This window comes from Pecten maximus, chromosome 1 (assembly GCF_902652985.1).
Source record: "Pecten maximus chromosome 1, xPecMax1.1, whole genome shotgun sequence".
NCBI lineage: Eukaryota > Metazoa > Mollusca > Bivalvia > Pectinida > Pectinidae > Pecten > Pecten maximus.
The window spans coordinates 11,383,094-11,407,004 of NC_047015.1; the positions used below are offsets into that span (position 1 = coordinate 11,383,094).

The 23,911-nt window shown below is 36.2% G+C and overlaps 2 protein-coding genes across 3 annotated transcripts in view; both read right to left on the reverse strand.

The window, feature by feature from the left end:
• The window catches only part of LOC117324896 (BAH and coiled-coil domain-containing protein 1-like), a 36,552-nt gene extending 19,825 nt beyond the window's left edge, over positions 1-16,727 (reverse strand). The window contains 11 exon segments of the mRNA XM_033880727.1: positions 17-103; positions 1,817-1,934; positions 4,930-5,991; positions 6,198-6,399; positions 6,668-6,861; positions 7,038-7,292; positions 7,393-7,496; positions 7,761-7,872; positions 13,332-13,397; positions 14,775-15,767; positions 16,089-16,727. Of these exon segments, the coding sequence (XP_033736618.1) occupies positions 17-103; positions 1,817-1,934; positions 4,930-5,991; positions 6,198-6,399; positions 6,668-6,861; positions 7,038-7,292; positions 7,393-7,496; positions 7,761-7,872; positions 13,332-13,397; positions 14,775-15,767; positions 16,089-16,446 (3,551 nt within the window). The 5' untranslated portion in view covers positions 16,447-16,727.
• Positions 16,520-23,911, reverse strand: part of LOC117324903 — a 32,091-nt gene continuing 24,699 nt past the window's right edge. The window contains exons 3-5 of one of the 2 annotated variants that reach the window (XM_033880749.1): positions 22,103-22,219; positions 18,720-18,890; positions 16,520-16,788 (exon numbers count right to left, since the gene is read on the reverse strand). In XM_033880749.1, the coding sequence (XP_033736640.1) occupies positions 16,547-16,788; positions 18,720-18,890; positions 22,103-22,219 (530 nt within the window). In that variant the 3' untranslated portion in view covers positions 16,520-16,546. Of the gene's footprint in view, positions 16,789-18,719; positions 18,894-22,102; positions 22,220-23,911 lie in introns of both variants that reach the window. The other variant, XM_033880742.1, reaches the window with a different exon arrangement.

The following is a 23,911-nucleotide window of genomic DNA, read 5'->3' on the forward strand; positions in this document are numbered from 1 at the left end:
TATTGTAATTACTTACTGTACAGGTTCCTGCTTCTGTGTATCTGGCACTGTTTGATGCTTCCGTTTTCTTGGTCGTCCCGGTCCTCGTTTAGAAAGGGGATCGCTGTAAACGACACAACGTGAAGTACCCATACATAAATCACTTATAATTGTGTGTGAAAGAAATGTCATTTTAGCTTAATGTAACATAGACCTTTATCTCTACTTAAATGCGTGATGGCGGCATATCATTAACGCGTGGGTAAGTTTTATGTTGCCATCACGATTTGTTTTCGTTAAAAATATAAAATAAGAAGAATATATTAGAACACATCTTGGAATAATTGGTAATATTAATAGTAAGTAACTTTGTATTAACTCATTGGTGCGAAATATTGTGCAATAAGCTTCCGCCATATGTAGCCAGAGGTACACTCGGTACAAATAGAAAGGCTTCCTAACGTTCTACGCCTCACAATACAAGTGCTTTATCCCCGAGAGGATCCGTCCATAAAGCCTACATTGGCGATTAGAGGAGGAATTGGAGGGGAGATGAAAGTGTCGCCCTACTAGGAGCTATGGTTGCCTGTATCTAGATTACACAACCACATATCAACTTCTATCCTACATTAGATGTCTCATATTTTCACGAAACATTAATTTTTATCAATTGCCAACCATCACATAATTAATTCAACGGCGATGTTTTGATATTTTGTTCAAATACAGTGTATATTATCGAGTGGGACATGAACTGAAGGAGGAAGAATACTGCCACTTCGTGTATTACATGCTGCCAGTACCTACCAGTATAATTCACACCGTCAACCAAATCATTCGCCCTGACGATCCTCATTATACCAGTACACCATTCTCTAGCATTTGTTAACATTAATATATCGTTCAGAATGTTGGTCTCTACACATAATAGAATTCGATCGTCTATAAATTAAGTTACGGTACACCTTGTTCATCCGATCCTATTAGACTTAAACTTGGAGGTCAGAATAACGAAGCAGGAGGAAATGTCCATAGTTTAATAGACGGACATGGGTATTCCCGTTAAAACTTCCACTGGTGCTTATTTCAAAATGATTACCTGCGGTATCAAATATGATGCTAAATTTCATCTGATAATTGTTTCAACAAAATAATGTGATATAACGAAAAAAATTATAAACATGATCAATATTGTTGAAACTGGTGGAATGCTGCAACGTTGCATGGACTATGCTCTATTATTATCGATGATGTTGATTGTGGCAGTCAGAACATTACAACGGCCTACGCAATATGAAACCTGGCCATGTATAGTCTATGATCATTATAAAATATGTAACCAGTGGTCCTTTGTTAAACAGTTCGGTCCGTATGTCGCACCACTTCAAACTGATGATTTATACGAATTTATTATCTGTGTTATTTGGTTTAAACTGACAAATATCCCACTGACAATGATTTAAATAAAAGTACCATAAAGTATTGTCGTACTTTTATTTAAAGTATCGTGCCTGATTTTGTTTTGATTTTGACAGGGATATCGTTACCGCCTAAAATCAGGATTCGGTGTAAGTTTAGATATTCACGAATTTCTTCTTGGTGAATTCCTCTTTAGGAAGATGTTTTTTCGGAAAAATCACCTCTTCTTCAGAAAGCAGATGGCCAATACATTTGCAATACACGCACTCTTTTGGACGTATTAATAAAGTATCATATTTAATAATTGACAAGGCAATTTATATGAAATCTGCATAATAAATTCATGTAATAAATTATCTGTGAAGCCGTGACAGTAGTCAACCTTTATCGATAATTATGTATAATGTTAAACACTTACTCTTTCTCCCGTTTCGGGTGAAGTTTCGCTAGCTGCCGTTGTTTTTCTTTATAAAGTCGCTGGAGTTCTGCAAGTCTAATGCGCATGTCCAATTCGATGGCATTGATTTCCTCTTCTCCTATGTCAAGAAAAGCAGTAAGGTCTGTTTCCTTGAGTTGTAATGCGAATGGACACAACGACAGAGAAAGAGCATGTACATATCGTAATTCGTAAGACGTTAAGACAAGTCCTACACGTTAATTTCTCTGTCTCAATCAACCCTCAATCAAATTTCTCGATATTACAACATTTACACAATAAATTCTCCTTCCCGACCTCTCTACAATTGAACATAGGTATCAAATAATATATTTCTCCCTCGAACAACCCTTAGATGAAATGACCATGAAAAGATTGAATATAAAATGGTTTATCACTATCAAATTATTAGCATATGTTTCAGTTCAGTTTAGCAAAATTTGCATGAAATGCGATAGAATTCAATTGATAATATGTTTTACTTTATAGAATTATACACTGTATAGCTATTGAGTGCACTTTTCATATTTTCAAAAATGTTATAATAGGTTGATAATTTAACTATTCATATTGCGAATTACTAAATATAATTACATTTTGTACCAATTATAATGTTTACATTGTTCATGTTCAGTTTTGTTTTTCTTATCCAGAGATTGTTATAGAAGATTTCATTACGGCTTTAGGATTAATTAATTACCACTTTTGTGATTTTCGTCCAATAAAAGATATATCAAAAACTATATAATGAAGAATGCGAATTTTGTTAAAAGTATGTAACTCCAAATAAAAAACCTTGACAGATCTCATCACGCGTGTCTCTATGCTATGCCAGTTTGTAGCATTGTAGCAATCATTACTACAATTTACATTTGCTATTTGCTAGTAAGATATAATCTTACTCTTGAATTAATCAATGACTATCAATACAACTTTATCTTGATTGGTCTATTCGTGTAGTATTTATGGATTCGATGAGTTTCGTCGGTTTTGTTACTTAGATACATCTGCTATTCTGATATGTACATCCCTCTCTTTGTATCTCATGCAGATGTATTTGTAGAATGTATTGCACATTGATATTTCCATATTTACTAATTTGACATGGTGTTGTGTTGTTCTTAAACAATTTGTATTCCCTTTTCAAAGGAATATATATTATGTATGTTTCGTAATTTGAATAGTTATGGTAATTATATAATATTACTGTGCTCTTATGTTTATTCATTATGCTAAAATGCTCTCACTCCTAGTTGGTTATTTTTTTAAATATACTCTTTTTTTAGATCATATCTCTACTTTTGATATCTGTGTCTAGTTTTTTAATTTTTTTTAGACATTTAATGTATTGCTTCATCAATAAATATATACTATTTTCCTTGCTTTATTTACATTTGTCTCGTTATGTAGCTATATACATAAACTGTATAATAATCCTCAAACTGCGATATTTTACATTAATGTGACATTGTGCCTTTTCCAAAAACTTTTAACAAAAACTGAATAACTTCATAAAGAATGGATCTTGGATGGATTATGATTGTAAACAATAAACAATACCGATGTGTAAACACAACCGGAATTCTTACCAAAAATGGCTAAATAAGGAACAAAATACTTCTATAGAGATAATAACGGTGGTTCAAAAGAAAAATAGTCTTCTGTTAATTCGAATTCTTCCATGTATGTCATAGTCAAATCCAAATATAATGTTTTTACACATCACAGAATACCGACACAATACCCCGCACGCAATAGGTATGTTGACGAGCACTGGGCACATGAAGCTCCACATCTAACAAGGAAATTTAATCTTAACCAGTGAAATCATGATGTCGAGCATCCAAGTTCCCTAATAGTGTTTTTCAAGCCACGTTAAAAGGTATATTGGTACTGACGGTGTCATTGAAGTAAAGGAAATGGAACTGTCTTAATTTTTAACGGGCTTATTCAGCACACCAAAAGCTCAATGCCGTAAGAACGTTTTATCGGCAATGCATCACAAGGTACATTATTTTCCTATTTATATATATTATGATCTCTTGAATCTTCACTTCATTAATAATTAACTACTAATTCTATCTACATTGTTTTGTTGTTTAGTTTATTTTTTGGTAGATTCTCGTTGAGTTATCAAAACATTACAAAAAGGCCAGTTTTCCATTGGCGTCATGTTCAAACGAGACTAAAATTAAGATGAGATCAGTATTCATCTTTGTGGGAATAGTAAACGTACGTTACTGCACTCATCATATCGACATTATCACTTTGCATTTTTTCATGATCACATTAAAAATTAATGAATATTTAGAATCAATTATCGGGTATTTTTCAGTTCGAATTTTTTTTCTCCAAAATTGAAAAGTGTAATGTGTATATTTGGAATTCCCGTGAAGAACCTTTTTTTTCAAGAATAAGGAATAATTGTTTAATCTTGTTCCTATATAGTCTACACGAAAATACAATAAAACCGTAAAATTCATTATGAAGACGGTGAAAAATCAATTCCAGTTGCTACCCTAACAAAATACAGAAAACTACATGTACATTTTATGTCCTTTATACATAAATATGCAAGTACTATTCGTCATTTTCTGGTACTAATTTTATCAACTATTGAACGTCAAGTGCCCGGTTATTTTGTTTATGTTATAAAACATTATATCCTTATTTGCCTATTCATGTCGTTACGACGCATACCATGGAATCGTCAGTTTTGATATTCATCATTGCGCACACTAAAGGGGGCTAATAACTAAGGGTTATGTAGCTAACCCAACGGCTTATGGATCTGAGGTCTATCACGGTGAATCCAGCAGGTTTGATTTGCTCTTCATATTTATCAGGTCAAATTCCAACAAGCACCATTGCTGATAGAATGTGTATGCAAGAGAGAGACCTAATCAATAAGAAGTAATTTTGTACCGGGCAGAAAGGAATAGTATCGCAGACCTGAAATCTATCCTGTCAAAACATAATATAGCTAAATATCAATTACATTTTAAAACTTATTAAAGACATCTTATTCAGCTAAAATTATATTCATATAGAGTATGTCAGAAAGGAGAATGGTATAATGGTTTTAAATTGGTTACCTTGTGGAATTTTGAGGCCCGTTGATGTATAGTAACTTGCTGGTTCGGTTTTTGGGTCGCTTTTAGCAGGAATCGACCGCGTGCGACTGAGCGGCTTCTTCTTGGATTGTTTTGGGGTATCGGAATTACTGCGTTGAACACTAGGTTTTGGTTTTTCCTGTGTGGTTACCTTCTTTTCATTTTTTTCGGTTTCTTTGGAAACCTTTTTATCAATGATATCCTCTTTGTCCTTTGGATCCTTAGAAGAGTTGCATGTTTTTTCCGTTTTTGCCCCAGATACTCCCGTTGTCCCTTTAGCGTCGGGAGTAGCGGAGGATACCATCTGGGATTCATTAGGAGGAACAACTGGCGTTTCTAAAGTCACACATTTTGCTCTAATTTCTGCGAGTGTGCTGAGAAGTTCTAATCCGTCAGCAGCCTGGAGAATCTGTGGGTCTAAGAATGGATTATAATCACTAGGGTTCTGCTTAGGTTCGTTCTCTTTCACACAAATAACATCACCGGTAGTTTCCTTAGATTCAGAACGTTCACTAACTTCTTTCACGCACTCGTCAGTAGTCACTGAAGTAGATGGCGTTATTCTGTTTGTGTCCAGTTTAACTTCAGGAGTTTCTTCTTTCAGTAAAGATTGTTCCTTTTCTGATTTACTAGAATGATCACTGTCTAATGATTGAATGGGGATGTCACACGAGCCTGCCTTGGATTCATCACTTGACACTGACTTGTCTATTGAACAGGTTACCGAAGTCACAAGTCCTGAAGAAGAGGATGCGTTCGTAGTACACGTTTGTACTGACGCAATACTCTGGGAAACATTTGTGATATCCGTTATAATGTCACACATGGACTGTGTTGTAGACGGAGCTGCATCTATCACCTCTTGTGACGTATCGTCGATCTCACTCGCAGGAACCATGGGTGACGTCCCTCGTGATTGCACCGTTGACGTTTCCGTTTTGACAGAGTCCTGTATGGGGATCGAGGGGAGCAGAGATGGACTGTAGACTAGCGGTAAGGCGGGATACTGATAGGACAAGGGCTGTCCATTATGTAGGGTAAGGTCTGCAAAAATAAAACGCATAATCAAACACACAGAACGGAGTAACAAAAATAGTTATTGTATGTTTAGGACAAATAGCCTGACAAGTCAAAATCTCAATAAAACTATCTATTGACAACCAATCTTCGCCGTAATCCAATGCATTTATTGTTGATATTTAAATATAAATTAATATGAATTGGAGACAAGGACATTTCGATCACTGTACCTTGAATGGGTTGGTGGGGCACCACAGTTGCTGATTTGCCGGTGTGGTCGGCCTCTGTGGACGGACAGGAGGAAGTTTTGCCGGAAGTATGGATTTCTTTTGAAGTCGTATTATCGAATGATTTTGAGTGGTCAACAATGGTAGCCTGACCTGAGGGTGGTGTACATGTCTCAGCTGACCCAGTTTCAGGACGTGATTGATACTGCAATATATACATAATGGCATGTAGACGTGATACAGAGCTAAAATAGTAAAAGCAGTGATAAAAAAGAAGGGAGATGGACAGGTAAATCGGATAATACACCAATACTCATTTTTTAAGAATATTACCATATCAAATTAGCCATTTATTTGCCCATCGGTTGCCTTGCCCAAATATGTGTACATTCTTGTAAAATCGACTAGATTCCACGATTCTGATCCGAACAGTCTTTAAAAAACAAAACGAGAAAATATAAATTTTAACTCACTAAATGCTGTAGTTGTTGCTGGTACTGCTGAACTGCCAGAGCAAAATCTGATGTAGGCTGTCTGTCCCCAGGATGCCCTATCACCTGGTGTTGGATCTGGTTCTGTTGGTGGACTGCCATGATCTGCTGGAATGTATTTGGGTGGGTTGTACTGGAAAAACCACCCGGCCACATCCTGCTTGGGTCGTACATTTCTGTAAAATATCAATAAACGTACCTCCAAGTGTTTCATAATAATAGTTAAGTTGTGAACTTCATCATACAAATATGGACACTTTTGATAGAATTATTGTACAGACCACGACACCATATACTGTTGTAAAATGAGATTTGAAATACTTATAAATGTTTCAAGTGTCTCCATTCCTACCTAAATTTGACGCCGGCATGATGATCAGATGCCCAGTAACCGAATCCTGCACCAGCTTGTAGCCTGGAGGTACAGACACCGGAAGTTGACTGGGATCCGTCGTACCGGATGTTGTAGGAATGTTCGGTGGAAGAGTGAAAGGCATTTGCCCAATCCAAGATGCAGGATTCATACCATGGCCTGTTTGAAGCCACGGACCGAAGTGACGAGCGGCCGGATCATCTGACCAAGCGATGCCTGTCCCAGTCGCTGAACCTACACGCGTGGTATAAAGAAGCGTTTTAAACATCTGAGGTGATTTTAGTTATATTGGAATGCATTAATAAGGAAATTTCGTAGTAATTTTTAAACTCACCAGTGACAATGAGATTTGCTGGAAGTGTGTTTCGCATGTCCGGAGCAGGCGCATTTGGGGACGTTGATTTTGATATGATGGGTCCTCCAAATGCACTCGGTTGTCTGAAATGATAATAAAAACACTTGAGTTGAGATAGTGTTCTCTTTCTGAACCGACGGATCCTTATTGTGCAGTTTTCATAATGTGTTACATTTACAACGATCATATCTAATTAGTTATGATGACTAAGATATCTAACAGTAATTTCACATCACATCAGGGTTGTTTTATAGTATAAAAGTAGTTTATGACAACATATATATATATAGTATTTAGTTATCACCACTAATTAATACTGACGGACAGCCGACGTTATGGAGCCTTACCCATCGCCTCTGTGATGAACCGTCGGGATGGGGTGCGATTCCCCGTCCCTCGGACTCCTGCGAACATCACCGGGGTTCCTGGCGGGGTCTGGGGTGGGGTCGGTGTCTGGCTCTGAGATAGAACCATGTACATACAATGTTATTATAGGTCGATGGTTAAGCATAAGTACACGTACAAGAATTATTTAGTTAGTGTTTACACTACGTTAGATATATTACCAGGAACATGATGATGATATGGTAGCATTTCATATTCATACCAATTTAGCATGACATTTATACATAATTATTTTCTGGGGAAATCTACTGGGAATGGGATCAATTCCACACAGACTAGTGTGATTTCAGAACTCCTTCTGGTGCCACACCCCATGAGATCGCTGGCAAACAAAAAGGACAGAACATCCTTCCGTTAGCCAAATATATATTATTAGTGTCGATATCATACTGCTGATATCGTTAGTCGATCGATGAAATGCATTGGCGAATTATCAAAACATTTTTGTAGAAAACTTTCAGGAAATAGAGAGATTAACTAATTAAACGTGATCGAGTTATATTTAAATGGAAAAGAAAATATCACAATAAGTATTTTAAATATCAAAATATTTCTCGCTTATAAGACGGTAAATGTTAATAAAACTTTTGATAAATAATATTACTACAATAGATAATATCCTAAGTACGTACAATACTCCCCTAAGTATATAGTACGTACAATACTCCCCTAAGTACAGTACGTACAATACTCCCCTAAGTATATAATAGTACGTACAATACTCCCCTAAGTATACTGTACGTACAATACTCCCCTAAGTATACAGTACGTACAATACTCCCCTAAGTACAGTACGTACAATACTCCCCTAAGTATATAGTACGCACAATACTCCCCTAAGTATATAGTACGTACAATACTCCCCTAAGTACAGTACTTACAATACTTCCCCTAAGTATATAGTACGTACACTACTCCCCTAAGTAGATAGTACGTACAATACTCCCCTAAGTACAGTACTTACAATACTTCCCCTAAGTATATAGTACGTACAATACTCCCCTAAGTATATAGTACTTACAATACTCTCCTAAGTATATAGTACGTACACTACTCCCCTAAGTATACAGTACGTACAATACTCCCCTAAGTATACAGTTCCTACAATACTCTCCTAAGTATATAGTACGTACAATATTCCCCTAAGTATATAGTACGTACAATACTTCCCCTAAGTATATAGTACGTACAATACTTCCCCTAAGTATATAGTACGTACACTACTCCCCTAAGTATATAATAGTACGTACAATACTCCCCTAAGTATATAGTACGTACAATACTCCCCTAAGTATATAGTACGTACACTACTCCCCTAAGTATATAGTACGTACAATACTTCCCCTAAGTATATAGTACGTACACTACTCCCCTAAGTATATAATAGTACGTACAATACTCCCCTAAGTATATAGTACGTACAATACTCCCCTAAGTATATAGTACGTACACTTCTCCCCTAAGTATATAGTACGTACAATACTCCCCTAAGTATATAGTACGTACACTACTCCCCTAAGTATACAGTTCCTACAATACTCCCCTAAGTATATAGTACGTACAATACTCCCCTAAGTATACAGTACGTACAATACTCCCCTAAGTATACAGTACGTACAATACTCCCCTAAGTATATAGTACGTACACTACTCCCCTAAGTATATAGTACGTACAATACTCCCCTAAGTAGATAGTACGTACATTACTCCCCTAAGTATATAGTACGTACAATACTCCCCTAAGTATACAGTACGTACAATACTCCCCTAAGTATATAGTACGTACAATACTCCCCTAAGTATATAGTACGTACAATCTCCCCTAAGTATACAGTACGTACAATACTTCCCCTAAGTACAGTACGTACAATACTCCCCTAAGTATATAGTACGTACTATACTCCCCTAAGTATATAGTACGTACAATACTCCCCTAAGTATACAGTACGTACAATACTCCCCTAAGTATATAGTACGTACAATACTCCCCTAAGTAGATAGTACGTACAATACTCCCCTAAGTATACAGTACGTACAATACTCCCCTAAGTATATAGTACGTACAATACTCCCCTAAGTATACAGTACGTACAATACTCCCCTAAGTATATAGTACGTACAATACTCCCCTAAGTATATAGTACGTACAATACTCCCCTAAGTATATAGTACGTACAATACTCCCCTAAGTATATAGTACGTACAATACTCCCCTAAGTATATAGTACGTACAATACTCCCCTAAGTACAGTACGTACAATACTCCCCTAAGTATACAGTACGTACAATACTCCCCTAAGTATATAGTACGTACAATACTCCCCTAAGTATATAGTACGTACAATACTCCCCTAAGTATATAGTACGTACAATACTCCCCTAAGTATATAGTACGTACAATACTCCCCTAAGTATATAGTACGTACAATACTCCCCTAAGTATATAGTACGTACACTACTCCCCTAAATATACAGTACGTACAATACTCCCCTAAGTATATAGTACGTACAATACTCCCCTAAGTATATAGTACGTACAATACTCCCCTAAGTATATAGTACGTACAATACTCCCCTAAGTATATAGTACGTACAATACTCCCCTAAGTATATAGTACGTACAATACTCCCCTAAGTATATAGTACGTACACTACTCCCCTAAATATACAGTACGTACAATACTCCCCTAAGTATATAGTACGTACAATACTCCCCTAAGTATATAGTACGTACAATACTCCCCTAAGTATATAGTACGTACAATACTCCCCTAGGTATACAGTACGTACATTACTCCCCTAAGTATACAGTTCCTACAATACTCCCCTAAGTACAGTACGTACAATACTCCCCTAAATATACAGTACGTACAATACTCCCCTAAGTATATAGTACGTACACTACTCCCCTAAGTATATAGTACGTACAATACTCCCCTAAGTATATAGTACGTACAATTACTCCCCTAAAGTATATAGTACGTACAATACTCCCCTAAGTATATGTACGTACAATACTCCCTAAGTATATAGTACGTACAATACTCCCCTAAGTATACAGTACGTACAATACTCCCTAAGTATATAGTACGTACAATACTCCCCTAAGTATATAGTACGTACAATACTCCCTAAGTATACAGTACGTACAATACTCCCCCTAAGTATAATAGTACGTACACTACTCCCCTAAGTATATAGTACGTACAATACTCCCCTAAGTATATGTACGGTACAATACTCCCCTAAGTATATAATAGTACGTACACTACTCCCCTAAGTATATAGTACGTACAATACTCCCCTAAGTATACAGTACGTACACTACTCCCCTAAGTATATATTACGTACAATACTCCCCTACGTATATAGTACGTACAATACTCCCCTAAGTATATAGTACGTACACTACTCCCCTAAGTATACAGTACGTACAATACTCCCCTAAGTATATAGTACGTACACTACTCCCCTAAGTATATAGTACGTACAATACTCCCCTAAGTATATAGTACGTACAATACTCCCCTAAGTATATAGTACGTACAATACTCCCCTAAGTATACAGTACGTACACTACTCCCCTAAGTATATAGTACGTACAATACTCCCCTAAGTATATAGTACGTACCATACTCCCCCTATGAATATAGTACCTGAATTGTAGATTTCTAATTTTCATTACAAAATATTGTGAATTTGGTGAGGAATAACTATATATAACTGGAATCTAAAAGAAAGTTTAATGAACAGAGGTAGACTGGATCGTTCACGCGGTTTTGTGTTCCCTTAGTGGTTCGGTTAGTAATTTGAAATAATTATTTCTTCCGTATTTTATTGGTAAATAATGTTTCCAAATACCCAGCTAACAGGAAATGAGGTTCATAATTAGACAAATGCAGAATCGTTTCACCCTTTCTTCCATGGATAAAGACGTCTAATACAAGACTGTAACGCCTTAGTGCTTTGTTACTGAATGATTAGATGACGTTAAATCCACTATACGTTTTCTACTGCCAACGTAACACAATTCACTGAAAACATCAACAGATAGCTGGTAGTAGATGATTTGTATACGCCACCTTTGGGTAAAAGGACGTCATTCAAGTGTTAAAAACATCATTTACTGAACCATAGCGCTAATATTTGAGAAAAACCCGTGATAAATATATATATTATAAACTATGTTCATCATTCATCATTAAACTTTGTATTGTGTAAAACATAATTTATAAACTTGCATGTTCCATTATAACAATAGCCACATCAACAAATAAATTACTGACTATATATCAACAAAAACAATCAAATTCCTAACCGTATAGTGTAGCAATATCAACAAATAAATCCCTGACTATATAGCAACAAAAACAATCAAATCACTGACTATATAGCAACAAAAACAATCAAATCACTGACTATATAGCAACATCAACAAATAAATCACTGACTATATAGCAACAAAAACAATCAAATCACTGATTATTTAGCAACAAGTACCATCAAATAAATCAATATATAATTAAATATCTTGTTTGTCTTTCTCATCAACATTGCACACATTAATTTTGTACTGCTGGGTAAAGTATGCTAATGATGAATAAGATAAGTAAAGTATTTATCTTTGTTGAAATCAAAATTTAAATAAAACATTGCTTCGTGTGAGTGTTAATGTGAGTCGTAAACAGGGACATAGATTGAAATTTATAATGATTATTATTAACAAAAGGCTTTCTAAAAATAAAACAGTAAATAGTGACACGTGACTACGACTACATTACATTAGTCCCTCGGCTGTTATGAGGGTTAGGGTCACCCCAACCTATGTCTATTGGCGCGTGCTCCCACAACAATGGCTAACAAGAAAACCATATTGACCTTTATACTGTTTTAGTTTCGACGCCAATTTAATACAATTTATATTGTATTTCAGAAGGTGGTGTGAATATTTAAACGAATACTGTGATCCTAACCTTGGAATTTCAATTGACAACTTCGTAAGAACACGAGGATATTAGTGTGCTGGACTGTTACACATGTGTATGTAGATAAGCACTCGTACGTGATATCACATGGCGCCTAGCTGTATTCTTCCATTCGCAGAGTTAAAGTATGATTTACAAATTAAAACATAAACATATATATAAATAACAACACTATTATAAATACTGTTTTACCCCACTCACAATTACACACATCAAAATGGACCCCAGCAGCTTTCTATATTATGTAGCCGTTACACATGCGAACCACGCGTGTGTTTTTCCGCGACTATCATCTACGACCAACGGTACTGAAGACCGACACACGCCATAGATAATCAGTCAATAATATCTTTATCACTACTATTGTTAAATAATGTAATGATAGAAATAAAAACCTTATTTCTAGATGTGTTTAAAATCTGGTTCAGAGGCTGTTCTGTACGTAAACACCCAACTACGCATGTGCGGCCATAACATTAGGCTTTCTCTCGCCACTGTAACAAGAATTATAACAGACCCCGAACTTACCGACATTCTCCTCCTTAAACTCCTCCCTTTTCTGTGCCACGGCTATTCCAATAGGTATGTTCATTCCTGCGAAGAAAGGAAAGACAAATGGACGAGTTAGGGAGAAAAGTAGACCGCTCCATATGTACGTATTTGTGTAAGTATAATAGCGAGCGTCCTTCACCTTTCTTCACTCCAGCACCAGGCACACTATTGATCCTCTACAATGTTTAACATAGCTCATACCGTCAGCCCATTCAACCCAGTGACGCTGTTTTACCATATTCCACATTTAAATAAGTTAGAAATTGCAGTTTGATAAATCGTCATGGTGTCCCACCAGTGTCTGTAAATTTTAACGGATAAAGAATATTGCAATCCATTCAGCTATTTAGGAACATTTCAGAACCGTATACTACTGTGACCCACATAATCACACATGAGCCCCCACACACGGACGAACATAAAATATTGAAAGGCTACAGAATGTTCCAATAATAATCGTCCAAAGTATCAATAAAACCGTCATTAAAACATAATGTATGTCGGATAAGCATTCACGGGTAATAACCACCGGAAACAGTAAACCAAGGTTAAACCTAGTATAAACACTTGTCCCAAAAATAACCAACACTGCATGCTCATCAACTTCCATAAATACATCTCATGTTTTTTTCACTCATCAATATCATATATTTGTATGGAACAATTAATTTTAACAAGAAATATCTTTAAAAAAGATAAACAGCCTAGTTTTAATGCTGCTGGTGAATTAATGAACTAATGCGTTTCAGCACGGATAACAAAATTATATCAGTTTCAATCATTTTTGGTGATACTAGCTACGACTGCATTTGAATCAGGTATACAAGTTGTATTTATGTGTCATTTGAAAAGATACATCCACTTATTCAGTTTGCATTCAATCTTAACTTTGTTTCGTTTTTAACTGCAACTAAAGGAATATTATACGGCTATGCCGAAAAACCTGATTGATCATGCTAGTACTGTTTTAAATCAGGAAGAACCTAAAACTGAATGGGTCGATGTAGAAAATCAAACAATACGATATTGACAGTATCATATGTTTATTACATCCTTCCTGAGATAGTCAGTGATTCAGTGGTACTTAAAGCAGGTGGGTTAAACATGTCGTTTCAAAGTGAAATACAATTTTCAAAAGGTTATGTCGGTTATAAATGAAGACGAATTTTAGAAAAAACATATTAAGTATGATAAGTATTTTGATCAGAACTTTGTTGCAGATCGTCATTCACAAATCTCTCTGAAACGTAGCCGATATAGATACATATTAGTTCCCCTGTACAAGTTGGTATACATAATGTTATTATACGACATTGTTCTGTGTGCCTTAAATTGGATCTACGTTATTTTACCTTTAAAACTGAGGTTGGCAGATGTACTAGAACTTTACATGGGTTGATTAAAAGATCTAATATTTACCTGCTGATGAAGAACTGTCATCCTTTCCGTGACCATCACACTTTCTCCGTGATTCACGAGAACGCAAGCTTTTTTCGTGAAGTTTAGATTTTAAATCCTTGGATTTACACTGTTGCACTCCCCGAGTTAACGGTTTCACAGAACTCTCGGTTTTTGAGTTACTCCGAGTTTTCGAATTGTCCTCTGCAGAAAGCCACTGTTGTTGACCCTTCACACACGTAACAGTGCTCTCTTTCTCTCGACATGTATTTTTGGATGAATCAGTCATTCCTGGAGATGACAAACCATTTCCTCCGAAACGCGTTGACCCCGTTACCTCAACAGTCGCTACCAGACCTTTCATGGTGGCTTTAGTGTCATCAGAAGTTTGGGTTTTAACGGTGGCTTCTGTCGTGGCTCGGATTGGTGCCACGTGCTGTTCTTTGGTTGCCAATGGTTTTACCTTTTCCGCAGCCTTCACAAGAACTGACACCGAGCTTGAAACATGGTTAGATTTTGTCTGTATTACAGGAGATAAACTAGACTGGGACGAACCTGTGGAACTTATTGGAGATCTCGAGTTTTTATCTCCAGTCTCAGATACCTTAGGATGTGTCTTTTTGGACTTCACATCCCTTGCGTCTGAGCCTTTTCTGGACTGTCGATTTGTCTCTTTTTTGTCATGACCAGGTTTTGAAGGAGACACACAAGGCTGGTGAGTAACAACACAGGGAGACACACTAGTAGCACATTTGTCCTTACAGCAGGAGTAAGAACCTCTTTCCTTCTTAATTCTCATATCACACGCAGTTGTTTGAACAGGCATTGTTGTCAAGGCAACCACACTTGGTAACGTTCCTATTTCCGGTGTAAACGTTGGCGCATGTACTTTCTTCCCATCAGGAATACTAGGTTGTGAATGTGAATAAATCGAATGATAATATGGCAGAGAAAATGTTGTAGATGTGAGGGTATCACACGTCACGGGTACTGCATTGGTTTCCGGGGAAGAACCTACAGAGTAAATTATAATTATGACGTAACACTATCTACTGTTTTATCCTTTTCAATAAAAACGGAAATCTTTAATTATAGATACTTATTTTTCCACGAACCGAAGTTCAATACGTAGGTTAGCATCCATATAAATAAAAAGGGAGTTTACACATAATTGTTTTCACAGACGCCCGGGCGGAAGGAGAGACGAATTGCCCAAGGTCGTAATGGACATTCATAGAATTTAAACATAAACAGAAATTGATGATATTTAAAACAAATATATTTCCAGCTTCCGTTACACAATAAGGAATTAAAATCAACTGTATAAATACTTACCACCTCTGTTGATTGGCGGAGCGGATTTCGGGCTCAATTGTGGTGACGTAACACTTTGACCGGAAGTCATGGTGACAGTTGTAAGAGTAGGGGCCACTTTTTGTTTACATTCCTTTTCGCCATCATGACTATGCTTACACTTAGGTGACTCGATTGTATCGTCCGATTTGTTAATTACTTCTGATTTGTCACTGCCCTTATCACATTGATGAAGAACAACATCCTTTTCAGCTCGTGACGGAGACATATCTTTATTCGGTTTGCGTTTGTCCACATGAACGCGTGTAGGCGAAGTAGAATTTGATTTAGCTTTCACTTGAGTCTGACCATTTGGTGACAAAGCCATGGGCACGGCCATCTCTTTGTTACTATCGTGCTGTTTAGCTTTACTGTGTTCCTGTTTCACATCACCGATCTTTTCCGACTTATCCGGATATTTCTTTGAATCCGCCTTTTTATCAGGGTCCTTTGAATGCTTTGAACTGATTAACGTCTTTTGTGAGTCGACTGATTTCGTTACATGTTTGTTTTCTGATGATCTTTTGGTGTCTCCATGACGACCCTGATTCTTTTTTTACTGTTAGATTCCCGGAATGTGTGAGCGACTCCGAAGCTCGTGTTGACGGTGGGGAGATACCGGAAGTAGCTTGGAACAGAGCTGGTGCTCCCGGTACATGAGGTGTTCCATTAAATAGAGCTTCTGTAAGACAAAGCATCATGCATTTCATCGGAAAATACATATACAGGACAGTAGGATAGAACCGTGTTTCACATAATTAGATCTATTACTACCACTTTAATACTGATGAACCGGTTCAGAACCATTTTACAGCATTATAATATTGAACAATAAAAATTGTATCTTGGAGCACACATAAGAGTTTTCAGGCCATAACATGTTTAACATTATCGTTATATTGAAGAGCTTTTATGATACAGGTTTGTAAGATCTAACTTCCTGATGACGGTTATATTAGAACATGTTTATCAGACCATGTCATTAAGAATTGTCTTTTGGAGAAGCAGGTTGTTAGAACTCTCCTCATTTTGTCTGTTTTGTCAATGAAGTAGGAACAATTGAAATACATGATAGCCGAGAATAAACTGGCGACGTTGTCTACATATTGCTGATCAATATAACCTAAAACAAACTAGAGTAAACGTGTCTCTGTTCATATTACGTCAAACATCAATTATTAATTCATATCGGACTAAATAACATATATCGGTTAATATCCGATACCTCTGGAAGGCAAAACTAATTAAAATATATACACAAATAAAACTGACAACAGAGATTATAACAGTTGACACTCGTTTTTGAAGCAAGACATAACTGTTTAGTATGCAATTGGTTCACCTCATTAGCTTAATACATTAATATCCTACATTTTGAGTTCAGGCAGATTTTATAGACCGTGCTCAATGGTCAGGCGGGCGGGTAAATCTCAACCTGCCATCATTTGATAGACTATATGACCAAGTTTTAATGCACATTCTGTCCGGTCGTAAAAAATACCATTACATTATAGGATGTAATGAGTTGCAATTTTCGTCTGTGGTTCACAACACGGTGTCGGCACATAATGTCCATATACCGATATTCATTACCAACTGTTTAAACCAATCAGTCCATTAGTGTAACATTGTGACACAAATTGGTCCGTCTACCCCTAGACGACGAGGTAAATAAGCTTACTCTATTGGTCTAGCCCAGTCCCCGTCTCTACGGTAACCATCCGTCTCCATGCCGACGACGTGAGGCTGTCTGAAACGTTTGTGTGATTACCGTCATGTTCGAGGGTCGTACGTCACTTTCCGTTTCTAGATTGAAACTAATTTTGTTATTACAATTTCTCCATACACAACAATAATTCTGTATTTCTCTCGTGGTTTGAAAACAAACTGTTTTGTGGTAGAACAATCGCGCGGATGACCGTGTCACGATAGACGGGTTACCGTATGACGACATGCTGATAACTGTTGTCACAGGTTGATAGCAAGATTTGTCCACTATATATTTCCTGTACATGAACATTTTCAGAATCAGACCATGTCTCCGATATGTCTAACATACGTTCAAAGAGACAAAATAAACGAGCCAAGCTAAACAACTGAGTGCCGCATCTAGAGAAAACTGGCTCGTATATGCGTTGCCCAGTATAGACAATTCGATACGGGAGTTCAGATTACGTATTACAGCAGATTGACTGGACTCGTTTGATCGTGTTTCAGTTATAACCATAAGCCTGTCGCACATAAAATATGCTATAACTGATCCTGTCACATGGAGGGGTTTAAAGCAGCTTCACATGTGTCGCCGACGTATTCAAATTACCCACTTACATCGAAAATGATTAATTATTTAGGATAATTTATTTACCTGCTGTGCTGTATGGTCGGCACAGGTGCTTGGCAGTGTTCGCCACATCTGTTCCAGCACGGTACATCAACATAGACCACACTTTAATGTGTTTTATTGATTCCTACATAGGTTTCGCTGATGTTTTATCGATTTAGTATTGGTGGATAGAGGTTCTTGTGTAATTATCAATCTGTTATGTTTCTTATATTTAAATTTAAACCCGATAAGAAATACATTCATTCAAAGTTATATCGTAGTAAACATACCTTTCTGCAGGTCATACATCCGGTGGTAGCTGATTGGGGCAGGGCCGGAAGTGGGGGGAGGAACCACGCCCACATTGTGAGCAAACAGAGAGAGGGACTCAGTGGCCGGTAAGTAGTTAAGGTAAGGCGAAGAGTAGATCGTGTTGTTGTTTACAATGTACCTCGCACAACCTGCTGTGAAAAGAGATCCGGAATATTATACAAGAAAATACTGGACACAACCTTTATTAAGAAGTCATGTTTATGAAAATGTAGCGAAATCGAATGAAAACGATAGACCTGCATACCATGATGTGTATTTTAACGACTAATTGTGTGCGACTAAACAAAAGTCCTTACCACTCCCACTTAATTTATTTGATATACTTGACATATACCTTAACAAATGAAAATAATTAATGACGTCGAATTTATCTAGCGGAAAACTTTGATATCTTGACGACATAAACCGTAAGATGGACGACGTAAACTCTACACATGCGCGCAAGAGGTACAATGTAGCAATTTTACCTGTTAGGCCATAAAGGAAACCTTATTCGATGGTCAATTGTTAAGTCATAACAAATTCGTTTTTTGGGAACAAAACTCAGATAACGCAGTGTCTGTTTATTGTGCACTATTCAGACATCCAAATCTATATATTACTCAGAATCCAAATCTGTATATTACTCAGAATCCAAATCTGTATATTACTCAGAATCCAAATCTGTATATTACTCAGAATCCAAATCTGTATATTACTCAGAATCCAAATCTATATATTACTCAGAATCCAAATCTGTATATTACTCAGAATCCAAATCTATATATTACTCAGAATCCAAATCTGTATATTACTCAGAATCCAAATCTATATATTACTCAGAATCCAAATCTATATATTACTCAGAATCCAAATCTATATATTACTCAGAATCCAAATCTATATATTACTCAGAATCCAAATCTGTATATTACTCAGAATCCAAATCTGTATATTACTCAGAATCCAAATCTGTATATTACTCAGAATCCAAATCTGTATATTACTCAGAATCCAAATATGTATATTACTCAGAATCCAAATATGTATATTACTCAGAATCCAAATCTGTATATTACTCAGAATCCAAATCTGTATATTACTCAGAATCCAAATCTGTATATTACTCAGAATCCAAATATGTATATTACTCAGAATCCAAATCTGTATATTACTTTCGGGGAAAAATTTCAATAAGAATGTATAGCCATCATTTATTTCCTCAAACGTGAATCCCCGGGACCACTAACATAGTTTACATATTGGATCACATAGTAGTTTTATCAGGTCAGGTGACAGTTGAGGACGGGTTTTAACTTAGACTTTATTATTATATGTGATTCCTTAATAGTTTATCAGGTTAAGTTACAGTTCATGACGGGTTTCATAAAAAGCAAAACAATAATTTGTCGGCCACTTTTTGTTGTGATGACAAAGTGTTACCAAGCCATCATTGATTGATGTCCCCTATTATCATTAGTTGAGGTACGTATTATTCAGTTCCGAGCTCCGGTATACGTGAGACTATGTAAGTTTTGTCCGGGGTGCTTCTACTTCAATAACACAATACACAAAATAGCATAAATAATCTATACATATACGATATATCAAAATCATTCATTGTTGCTTTCAGTGGGTTCACTATACAGAGTGAAAAAGGTACTGACTTATCTAAAGCAAGCGATGAATTTACAGATTCATAAAAAAACAAACAGCGTCTTTCTAAAATAAGCTGAATATATTTTCCTTTCCTATAACTAATTAAGAGTTACATACTTGTAGGAAATGAGTATACAGTCTACGTAAATCTTGTTTACACTGCCTTCTCATTGTGTAGACCAGAATTCATCGTTATGTAATTATGGTATGTAATTATGGTATGTAATCAACTTTAAGGACACGGTAAGACCTAATGTTGTGCTGAATTGAGTTTAATGTATAACACAAAAACATGTTTCAACTGCGTTAATTCAAAAATTGTTTAAAGAAGAAATAGTAACTGAATGTAACTTTGATAGTGTGTAGGACTTTTATGTACCAGTGTTCCCCTGGGCGTCATCAACATGTTATGGTTTTGTGCCTTTGGACCGGATGATACACCCCGATACCGCAAAAGCATGTACGCCACAAAAAGCAGCATACATCGTGTGTGGCATAGTTAATTCCCCGTGGTCCCTGGTGCAAATTGAATACATACATCACTTTTATATACCCTTTGTAATAATGATGAAAGATAATTTGTATATATGTATATATAACGCTGGATTTTAGGTTTAAACAATATTTTGGATAAGGCTGTGATATTTTACGTTGAACTAATATTTTGAATAAGGCTGTTATATTTTAGGTTTAAATAATATGTTAGATAAGCCTTTGATATTTTAGGTTTAAATAATATGTTAGATAAGGCTGTGATATTTTAAGTTTAAATAATATGTTAGATAAGGCTGTGATATTTTAGGTTTAATTATATTTTGGATAAGGCTGTGATATTTTAAGTTTAAATAATATGTTAGATAAGGCTGTGATATTTTAAGTTTAAATAATATGTTAGATAAGGCTGTGATATTTTAGCTTTAAATAATATTTTGTATAAGGCTGTGATATTTTAGGTTTAAATAATATGTTAGATAAGGCTGTGATATTTTAAGTTTAAATAATATGTTAGATAAGGCTGTGGTATTTTAGCTTTAAATAATATTTTGTATAAGGCTGTGATATTTTAAGTTTAAATAATATGTTAGATAAGGCTGTGGTATTTTAGCTTTAAATAATATTTTGTATAAGATTGTGATATTTTAGGTTTAATTATATTTTGGATAAGGCTGGGATATTTTAAGTTTAAATAATATGTTAAATAAGGCTGTGATATTTAAGGTTTAAACAATATGTTAGATAAGGCTGTGATATTTAAGGTTTAAACAATATGTTAGATAAGGCTGTGGTATTTTAGGTTTAAATAATATGTTAGAAAAGGCTGGGGTAGTTCAGGTTCATGTTGGATAAGGCTGTACTATAATAATTATATGCCTTTTTCCGTCAAGGCATGACCATATATCGTAAAAATAAAACATTGCAGTTTATTTTATATTATATATATACATATCTATATATATCGTCATCTAATATAATATCATGGTCATCATACAAAATTTAACAGTTACCTAATACAAGTTCGGAATGGTCACCTAACACACATGCTAATACGATGCCAAGAGAAGCCTTTGTAAGCTGGGAGCCTAATTATCACAAAATACACATTGACAGTTCGGATACAAAGTTTGAAGAATTCAAAGAATGACGTAGATATTGTCTGGAAACAGTAGGCTCCAACAAAAAATCATTTAGGACAAATACTTACCGTCACTTGGATTATTCCAGTACTGAAAGTCCGGGATAATTGCTTTGAGGTGGTCCCCCATAGGCGCTCCTCCTCCTCCTGATGATAGAAAGCTAGACATCATGGAGTACCCACCACCTGTCAACACAAACCGGTAGCACTGTTAATTCCCACAAATACCTGACATTGTGTAGTGTGTATTCATGGGAGTGAAGGGAGTACCGACAAGCTTCTTCACGCATGGTGCTGGAGGCCGACAAGGATCGGAATGCTCGACCCGATGACGTAATACGCACATGATGGCAGCAGGACTGACAATTTACGACAGCCGTAATAAAATTTAAAACAAATAACTGCAGAGACGATTAGCCAATTAGTGCGCGGCTTACAAGTACTACGAGCGGAGCTCTAGGAGATAGGCAGGGATATTACACACATTCAACCAAGGCCAGGATCCCAACCAGTATGGAATGGGAAATTGCCGTAATCTGGCAGTGCTCGATGCATAAATGTCGATGGGTTTACAACAAATGTGGACAAAAACACAACACTTCATTATACATTTTGGTCATTTCTCTAATCTCTATATCAGTACATCCGGCTTCCACCGGAGTCGAGGGAGCTTCAGGGCAGATAAAACGCTGCCAAATTGGAAAACCATTGACGTTTGTTAGCGGAACTCCAGAAACATTTGTATCATTTAGTTGTTCAGAGTTGTAGTGACCGTGACCCCCGAGCATCAGAAGAGTAACAGAAAGTTTATAGTTGGAAATGTGTCTACTTTATAACTACATCTCGGTTACCCGGCCAAAATATCGGGTTCATGGACGAACAAGTGCTTTGTGGACGCATGGACGGAATGACGAAATGATCAGTGATATGAGATAAGTGTCCTATAATCTGTGACATTATGTCTGCTGCTAGATAGCAAGGCTACATACTACGTTGTTTCGTGTAATCGATATGAGGCTATAGTTACATTCAGTTTGTGTTAAATTGTTTAATTTAAGTAATAGTTTCCTTATAAATCTTTATTAAAACCTTAATGAGGGAACTTTAATAGATAAAATCTTCATTTTCCAGACCCAGGATCCAACAGAAGAACCAAGGGTTCTTAAAATCTTAAAATTCAAAACCAGTCCAAAAGATCAATAAAGAAATGGTTATATTCCAAGTTTCAGAATCAACGCTAAATTCATTAAATATCACGCCTCAGAGTTCACGCCGAAATAAATATATAATATATACCCCACCTCATAATTCAAGTGGAAATAATGATTTACTACAGCCAAGAATCCACGCTTATTATCTACCACATCTCAGAATCCACGCTGAACATATTATATACCACACCCCGAATCCACGTAGAATGTATTATTTACCACGTCCCGGAAACCATACAGAAACTGTTATTCACTATAGTCCAGGATCCATTCAGAAATGATTTTACCACGCCACAGAATCCACGGAGAAAATATTATCTACCACACCTCAGAATCCATACTGTAACTATTATCGTACCTCAGAATCCATACTGAAACTATTATCTACCACACCCCAAAGTCCATACATAAACTATTATCTACCACACCTCAGAATCCATACAGAAACTATTATATACCACACCCCAGAGTCCATACAGAATCAATTATCTTCCACATCCCAGAGTCAATACAGAAACTATCATCTACCACACTCCAAAGTCCATACAGAAACTATCACCTACCACACCCCAGAGTTCATACAGAAACTATCACCTATCACACCCCAGAGTTCATACAGAAACTATCATCTACCACAACCCAGAGTTCATACAGAAACTATTATATA